The following is a 9,332-nucleotide window of genomic DNA, read 5'->3' as shown; positions in this document are numbered from 1 at the left end:
GGGGAAGGGGAGAGAGAGAGAGAGAGAGAGAGAGAGAGAGAGAGAGAAAGTAAAAAGTCCTCTTCACTATATACCCATATACCCCTAGACACCAATGAGCAGGGTTTTTGAAGTGTATGCAAAGGCAACTTTTTTTTTTTTTTCCATATGATGTGGAAGTAGCCCTCTGTCTGAATTGTATGGATGTCTATAGCCTCACTGGGAAGATTTTAACCTTTTTTGTCTTGGTGCCCAAAACGGAAAGTGAGGGAAAATCCCAAAATGTTTCCCCCCTAACAAGAGGCGAGGGGAAATCTTCCAATGGGAGCACCTATTTTGGTGACCAATGTCTAAAAAGGGAGTTCTCTGCATTTTGGGGAGATTTTCTTATTCGATTTGTTGCATATCTATGACAGGAAGTGAAGGGAAATCTCCCCAACAGGACATGGGTGGCAAAAAAAATAACCTGACACATTTTTAACCCTTAACTACTTTGTCATAAAATTAGGCTATACATGCACTTTAAAGGGTAATTCCAGTTTCCCAGTATGTGAGAATCTGAAATTCCTCTGTATGCAGAGCAGGCTTTTTTTTTTTTTAATCTCTCCTACTGTTTCAGGGTCTCTGATTGGCATCCATTTAAAGAATTATAATCTAAATCATAACTACAGGGCCGCACAGAAGGCACCTGCCCCTGACTCATGAGACCCAACTGTGATTGCTCGTCTCCTTTACTTACCAGCTGTATGCTCTCCTTGCATGGTGCACTGATTAAAAGAACACTTCTCCCCTTTCATATTTCCCATCTGTCTTTTTTTTATTTTATTTTAATGTCTATGAAGACTGAAAAAAAAATTTCAATCCCAATTTATAAAACCGGATCCAATGGGCTAAACTTTTTTATGCAATATGATTGACTGAATATATTACGTTTTAAGGTGCTGTGGCTTTTAGTTCTCCATCTGATATTTGTTATTTTTACATTACAAGTCCATTTGAATGTGATGAGCTAATGCTAATAAAGTATCTTAGGGGGCCATGTATGCTGGAAAAATGGTTCTAAATAGAATGACAGCAGGGAGTATGTGCTGGAAAGGTGTGGAGAGGGCATGCCAGGGGGAGGTATATGCAGGAGAGGAGGACAGAAGGTTTCACAAGAGCTAGTATGTGCATGAAAGAGGTGCAGAAGGTACACTGTAAAGTATGTGCGGGAGAGGGTATAACAAGGGGAGGTATGTGCCGCGGAGAAGTTCAGAAAGCATGACGTGGTTTTATGTGTCAGAGAGGAGTACAGAAGGTTAGGGGCAGTATGTGCACGGCGGGAGTGCAAAGGGTATGACAGGAGGCAGTACGTACAGAAGAGAAGTGTAGAAGGTATGACAGGGAGTAGTGGTATATGCAGAAGAGTGGAGAGGGTATGACTGCAAACAGTATGTTCAGGAGAGGAGCTTGGTACATATGACAGCAGGTAGTGTGCGCAGGAGTGTAGTGTGGAGGGTATGACGGTGGGCAGTATGTGCAGGAGTGTAGTGTGGAGGGTATGACAGTAGGCAGTATGTGCAGGAGAGGAGTGTGGAGGGTATGAAGGTGGGCAGTATGTGCAGGAGTGTAGTGTGGAGGGTATGGCGGTGGGCAGTATGTGCAGGAGAGGAGTGTGGAGGGTATGACGGTGGGCAGTATGTGCAGGAGAAGAGTTGAGGGGGAATAAAGAGACCATTCCTCTCAGCGTAGTGCAATGAGATTTGAAAGTACAGTTTGTGGTTTGGGTTTTAACCTTGCGGGTGGAGTTTATGGTGTTGGTGGGTGTTAACTGTTCAAGTAAGTGGAGTTAAACATCATCAGAAGAAACCTGGGATTTAGACGTGACACACCATGGAAGACACGCCTTACTCTGGCGTCGGAGCATGATTTTTATACAGATCAAGTCTTTAGAAAGTGTTGTGTGTAACTTGTAGAATGAATGTATTATGTTAAACAAGAAAATGAATTCTATACAGCATATACTGTATATCTATCTGTGATCTCTACGATAGATCATGTGTTAACAGCAGAAGATACTGTGCTACATAACTTTGTTCCAAACAGCTTTGAATGCTTGAATATGTGTGGCGAGTTTATGCAACTGTGATTTGGGTTTATTTTAGGTGATCATGTGAAGGATCGCTTCCAGATGGATTTGCTGCGGATGGGCTTTGATATGCAGAATGCCTGGAGAGTGTCTGAAATCAACAACAACTACAAGTGAGGCATTCAGATTCTCTGTGCGATACAGAATTTAAAGCAGATTATACTTTTTTTTTTTTTGGTAGAAGCTATCGTTTGAAGCAGATGTGACATCATATTTGAATAATCTTTATCTGGTGCAAGCCCTGCTGTACAGGCTGGTCTGAGGTTTTCAATTATATAGTCTATTCCCTCATTCTTTTTATGGATTGCGCCATCACATTACTAGGTTGCAACACTTTTTTTTTTTTTTTTTTTTTTTTTTTTTTTTTTTTTTTTTGTTTTTTTTTTAGTTCTTAGTTTGTGTTTTTTATTTAGATCCCATTCACTCCGGGGTGGTCCGGCCGGCCGGATCCGCCCACATGAACGATCCTATACATTGCTATGGGGGCTGTTTATGCGACCGCACAGGTCCATGCGATCCAAACCACCCCCCCACCCGAACTGTACTATTTTTTTTCCGTACTGATCAGTGCGGTTTCCATACAGCTGTCAATGGAACCGCGCTTCTCAGTGCAGTTTTGGGAGTTTTTAATTGCGTTTTGGCGCTAAAACTCAATTAAAAACTACCAAAACATCCCGTTTTTGAGGTCAGCGCGGTAACCGCGCTGATCTGCAGACAACCACCCTGCTGTGAAATGGGCTGTAATCATGTTCTCCTCCAGGGTCAATGTGAAGCATTTTGTAGTCTGAGGTGTGTATTTACACCGCTTACTAGCGCACACAAGGGTCGCTCCATAAGACCCTTCAAGGGAAAGAGCCACCCTAAAACACAATATCAGGACCAGTGCTCAGGGGACCAGCTGATTCTGCAGGAAACTATAAAACTTTTAAACATCATGAAGCAGCAACCATTGCAATTGACTTCCATCAGCATTTGAAATAGCTTAAAACCTTGTGACTTTAATATCACTTTAAGTCATATTTTAAAATGCAGATTTTTACGCATGCAAAAAATGAAAACCTTGCCCTGATTGCAAAGTGGTTGAAGATCCTGCCAATTTTTTGATTTCCTGCTAACATTGTCTGCACACAGATGCAGTGCTCTCTGCATGCCAACCTATATGAAGAAAGGTATTGATGGTATCTGGAGCCTTTTCCCTCCTTCTCCCTACTTTATATCACCTTTTGTACATACTTCATGGACGGTATGTGCTGTATAGAGATGGTAGTGAAACAGCTAGGTACAGTACGAGTGGAATCTCAACATGTCTTTATATACTTTGTTAAAATATTCTTTTGTTTTACTTTTCTGCCATAGACTTTGTCCAAGTTATCCTCAAAAACTGCTTGTTCCGGTGTGGATTACTGATAAAGAGCTTGAGAATGTGGCTTCATTCAGATCCGGGAAGCGGATTCCTGTGGTTGTGTACAGGTAATGTCAGACAGACGGTGACGTGACACCATTTTCTGGAAAGTCCTAAACTAGTCGCCTCCATCTAGGGACACTAGTGCCATTTAAGCGGCATCAGCCCAGCGGAACTGCTATAACTTTTTTATAGATGAACCCCTTTGGGTGCAGTTTTGTATTCTATGGACTGTAATAAGTCCTAACAGATTATACAGTGGCTAAGGTTTACATCGGCTCCTGCTTTCCCAGAGTAGCTCGCAATCTAAAACTCATACACATACTAGAGCCGTTTTGGTAAATAGATGATTAACTTGCCAATATGTTTTTAGATTGTTGGAGGAAACCTAAATAAGCAGGGGTAGCACATATAAACTCCATGCAGATGGTGTAAGATTTGAACCCAGAGCTGCAGGCTGATCTTTTTATAAAAGATGCACATTTTATATGGCTGCAGAATGTAAGCATTCTCTTCATTTCAGACATACAAGAACGGGCGCCGTAATAGCTCGTTGCAGCCAACCAGAGATCAGCTGGTGGGGATGGCGCAATGCTGATGATGAACATCTGGTAACTTCCATTGCAAAAGCCTGCGCTCTTAACCCTGGAGGACGCACAGCTACTGCCAGCTTAACCAACAAAGGCTCCAGTGAGGGGACAGAGAACGCAGACACGGATTTCGGTGAGTGACATATACTACAGGTATAAACTAGTTTCACAAATGGTCGTGTTTAATTTGCCTCTCAATTGTGTTAATTTTATTAATTGGCATTAATTGTAGATTCTTCGCTGACTGCCTGCCCTGGCATGGAAGGTAGCACACCACCCCAGAAACTCCTCATTCTGGATGCACGTTCCTACACTGCTGCTGTTGCAAACAGAGCTAAAGGTGGAGGCTGCGAATGTGAAGGTAATGTGTTTACAAGGCTGACTTGATGCTGAAGTTAACCACAGTTGGGGGGGGGTGAGAGAATGTTGCAACTTTTTTTCTGTATGCTTGCTCAAAATGAACCATGCAACTGTTACAAAAAAAATCTTCTTCTAGACCCAGAACCCACATGTGACAGGTGTTATCAGATGTGGGGGGAGATGCCCAAGTTCCATCCTAGTCTAAAGCCAGTATTTGCTTACTGCTTGTAGCCTGGGCTCAGGGGATCCCAAGGCATGCCGAGGAGGAATTACAAGTAGCATCATCCCAAGGCATGCCGAGGAGGAATGCTTCACAAGTAGCATCTTCTCTTCTCTGTTGTGCTTATTGAACGCCTTGATCTGTTGACCGGTCCACTTGTACATCTAAACGCAGTAGAACTTGTTTTAGGAACAGTAAAGTTTTTTTTGTTTTTTTTTCTTTCTTTACTTCTCAGATAACTATTCCTGCGTTAAGATAAACCAAACACAGGAGGCGAGTGTGAATGTAGCCGTAGACTTCGGTACCTCCTTAAATTCCTCTTCAATGTCTATAGATATGGAGATGAATAAAGGATTTGTTTTAAAGCGATTTACACCACTTGTTCAGAATATGTAAATACTTTAGTGTGCATAGTCTGAGCTCACGTTCACTTTAAAGTTGAATGTTGCACAAAATTGAAAATTATATTGATGGTGTACTTTGTGCAATAGAATTAACACAACAGTTTTATTTTCTAATTTCCTCCTATAGCATAGTTTATTACCTGTTGGTCCTTCCAGTATACCGATTATTTTTTAGTTTACTATACCAGGCCTGTTTCCAGAAAAAGGGACAGTGGCAGAGGTTGGCACAAACCAAAAGAAGCCTGCTGCATTAACTGCTTCAAACGTGTTTGCTGGCATTAGGCTTTAGTCAGTCTGTCTGTTACTTCTAAAGCTAAATGTCCATTTAAAGCTACCCTGCCACAGGGCGAGATCGCTGTAGTGATTTCACTGCAGTACAGACAGCGTTGTCATCCTATTACAGGAAATGGAAAAATAATGGATGTACTGGCAGGATCAAGGCACTAGCAGGATGTTTTAGAAGGACACGGGAAAGCAAAGGAACAGCTCTGTTAATGCTACTGTCAGATTGCAGCATATATTCAATTTTTGATTTTGTTTGTACAGCAAGTAAAGCTAAAGTCGGGTTTACAGGTGTCTAATTTTTTTGTGCAACCAGCAGGCTGAACAAAAACAATAGAACAGATTCCTCCATCAACGCTTAAGAGCATTAATGGACAAATCCCCCGCTGTTAATGTTGTATTCTGACAGCGGATGCCTGATTGGCTTCCAGCTCCATTTGGCCGAGACCTGCTCCTTCGATCAGCTGATTGAGGGTAGCCGGCAGAAGGGTACCTACAGCGACGCACTGTTCATCAAGAACCGGCCCGAAATTCATACCGTGTGTACCCTACTTAAACAAATGCGAGGAAGTAGGATTGAATGCTGCATATTTTTATAGACCTGATGTGGCCTGGGGAAATGGCAATTTAGGGTAAGCAGCTCTAGAGTTGATGTGATTTTCACAGCATGCTTCAGTCTTCAAGCTTGCTTCCTTCAGTTTTGGATTGAAGGCTGGCTTGCTGGAAAATGTTGTTGGATATGAAATTGTTTTCTGCACATCATACTGTAATAAGGCAGCGCTGCCCTTCACCATCAATGGCCACATAGGGCCTTTATTAAATACAGAAATGAATGCACAAGGAGAGTGTAATGAGCACAGTGAGGAATACAAGGCTTGTGCTGAAGACGGTACCCTGACGTGCTCAAGGAAGACATTAGTGAATGTAACATTCAATTCCCCCAAGTATCCATTAGTTTAATCTCCCTACTTTTTGACAAAAATATTCTTCTAGGCAAACTAAGGCTTTGGGCCAATTTTATTTGATATTTTATATAAATTTTATAGGTATAAAATCTTTTACAAATAAACATTTAATATAGGAGCACCTATATAACACTAGCTTTGTAGAGCATTCTGGGTTTTTCAACAAGAGCACAGCAGTGGCTTTTTCCTCTCTGAATCCATTTCCAAACAGCCCTATGAGAACAGAACAGTTGGCGGTAGGAAGGAGTGCGTTACATATCGGATTCATTCTGTTAAATGTATCATTTGAGATTCAACACTGCAACGCATGTTTTTAATTTTTGTTTTTTAGCAAAGCATTTAAGGTTAGCTTGGTAAAGATGTGAAAATCGTCTATGTAGAAGTCCATTAGTCCACTGACTAAAAGTAGTTTGTAATTATTTTAGGTTTAGGCTTACCAAGCAACAAAATATATTCAAGAACACCATGCATTCCTTTTTAAGGGCACATAAAAGCACCTTTTAGTACTCAGCCCTGTGCATGCCAATTACTTCTAATCAAATCCTCTAGAGAAGGCCAGGGCCATCCTGTATTTTTCTATCTGTAAAGAAGCAAGAAGTTCCCGAATGCTCCGCCAGCCATTGGTAGTTCCTCAGCAGTTACAGGGATGTCATATATTTCTGTGTTGGTAATGGAGTTTGTTGCTTTCCTTTTTTCCAGAGTACTATCCAAATTGTGAAGTAGTATTTATGGGAATGGCCAATATTCACTCTATCCGGAATAGCTTCCAGTACCTGCGAGCTGTGTGTAACCAAGTGCCCGATCCTGGAAAGTAAGTGTGCTCCTGTGTGTATACAATACATGGAAGGCAGTTGGTGTATCCTACATCTATTCGAGTACTTGATGGCATGGGCCCTGTTCCCTGTACACAGCAGAAACCAATTTTAGGGGCAGAATAATTCTTAGGAACAGAGCTTATTGGTTTTCAGCAGCCTAGCAATGTAATGAAAATGCAACATGGTCATCACTTTTATTAACCTCCCTGGCGGTCTGATTATCTCCAGTTTTTTTTTTTCTTCTTCAATTTTTTACTCTTAAATCTCCCGCCGGTTCCGCTTGCAAGGTACGGAACCTGAAGACGGATGCCGGCATTGGCCGGAGGACAAAGCGGGGATCGTGGACAAGGTAAGTTACGCACAGTGTAATCCCGAGTATGGCTCGGGGTTACCGCTTTTGGTACTGAAAATTAACCCAGAGCCACACTCGGGAATACCGCCAGGGAGGCTAAAGTACCTTTTTAAGCCACATAATGAAATCAACAGTACTATAACCCATTCTGTGATAACAATATATGTGGAGGTCACATCCCCCAAGGGCCATGTCACACTTGCGGTCCTGTCACTGGAGACAGGATAGCTAGAAAGGGCACTACCCACCTGTTTTCATATCTCAGTTCTTCACTGGCAAAAGCACTGCACTCCCTCACTGGCAATGCTGTGGAGGCATGCAAGTATTTCTCTGCCCTCTATAGGGAACCTGTCATTGAACACAACAGAATAACATGCGTGACATGGCCCAACAGTCAAACTCATTGAAGGGAGTTTATCAAAACTGGAGCAGACAAAATCTGGAGCAGCTGTGCATGGCAACCAATCAGTTTCTCTTTCATTTTCAAATCTTAACTAAACAGACTGAAGAGAGAAGCTGATTGGTTGTCTTGCACAGCTGCTCCAGATTTTGTCTGCTCCAGTTTTGATAAATTCCCCCATTATGTGTCTACTCCTAAGGTCACAACTGATTTTTATGTGGCCACTCCTGGGGTCACAACTGATTTTATGCCATTCTAGGCTGTCTGTTTCATTCAGATAGACCCTGTGACATAAAGGGATCAGTAAAGCACAGCCAGTAATGTATAAATAGTTTTATATATATGTCTGGAGATCCCTTTTACTGTGCTGTTTTTATAGGTGACTGGTTTTTATAAATTTGCTCCTAATATGGCTGCCCTTCTTGAATATCTGATACAAGTACTTTGTATCGGCATGAGTCACAATATATTTTTTTCATCTTAGTCCTTGGCCTGTCAATTTTTTCATTTCCATCAACTAACGCCGCCATCATGATCTTTCTCTCTCAAGATGCCACTTGCGTGTCAGGTGGTGAAACGCTTTATGTGTTTTGTAGCTGGCTGTCAGCACTGGAAAGCACCAAGTGGCTTCAGCACCTCTCTGTCATGTTGAAAGCCGCCACCGTTGTGGCCAATGCCTTGGATCGAGAAGAACGTCCCGTGCTGGTTCACTGTTCAGATGGCTGGGACCGAACACCGCAGATTGTATCCCTGGCGAAAATCTTGCTGGATCCCTATTACCGGACCTTGGAAGTATGTACTTACACATAAAATGAAACGGGTTATGTTACCATCACTTCTACTCTTCGTTAAATGTGGCCTTTTCTCTTTCAGGGATTCCAAGTGTTGGTGGAGACAGACTGGTTAGACTATGGCCATAAGTTTGGGGATCGCTGTGGTCATCAGGAGAATGCCGAGGATCAAAGTGAACAGTGTCCAGTCTTCTTGCAGTGGCTGGACTGCGTGCATCAATTACTTCTCCAGTTTCCTTGTCTCTTTGAATTCAACCATGCCTTCCTGGTAAAGAGCTTGTTACTATGCAATAGTTGAATGATTTCTTTGTTGTGTATATACCCTTTTAGGTCAGTGAGACAAGTGTGTACTGTTTTCTGTGTTCTTCCTGTGTGGAGTAGATGGCACATTTACATCTTACCTTGAAATGACCATGAGAACAAACCTGTAATCATGTCCCCACGTTATGGACAATGACCACTTGGATTACTATGAAAAATCCAGGAAGTGGTGATATGTAAACATTGATTATGTGCTAGGGTGTGCATGACTATGAATGCAAATTGGCAAAGCAGAGTTGAACATGGGAGGGATGGAGGGATGGAGAGGGAGGGATGGAGAGGGAGGGATGGAGAGGGAGGGATGGAGAGGGAGGGATGGAGAG

At 42.3% G+C, this 9,332-nt stretch overlaps 1 protein-coding gene across 3 annotated transcripts in view; it reads left to right on the top strand.

The window, feature by feature from the left end:
* The window catches only part of MTMR4 (myotubularin related protein 4), a 74,053-nt gene that overhangs the window by 52,568 nt on the left and 12,153 nt on the right, over positions 1-9,332 (top strand). For all 3 annotated transcript variants that reach the window (XM_018561245.1, XM_018561246.1, XM_018561244.1), the window contains 7 exons: positions 2,124-2,220; positions 3,464-3,577; positions 4,033-4,232; positions 4,332-4,460; positions 7,030-7,141; positions 8,494-8,689; positions 8,771-8,956. In XM_018561245.1, coding sequence (XP_018416747.1) covers positions 2,124-2,220; positions 3,464-3,577; positions 4,033-4,232; positions 4,332-4,460; positions 7,030-7,141; positions 8,494-8,689; positions 8,771-8,956 — 1,034 coding nt within the window. The remainder of the gene's footprint in view (positions 1-2,123; positions 2,221-3,463; positions 3,578-4,032; positions 4,233-4,331; positions 4,461-7,029; positions 7,142-8,493; positions 8,690-8,770; positions 8,957-9,332) is intronic.

Source organism: Nanorana parkeri, unplaced genomic scaffold, assembly GCF_000935625.1.
Source record: "Nanorana parkeri isolate BGI_ZX_2015 unplaced genomic scaffold, ASM93562v1 scaffold509, whole genome shotgun sequence".
NCBI lineage: Eukaryota > Metazoa > Chordata > Amphibia > Anura > Dicroglossidae > Nanorana > Nanorana parkeri.
Note: the sequence above shows the minus strand (reverse complement) of the source record. Positions and strands in the feature narration are given on the sequence as shown.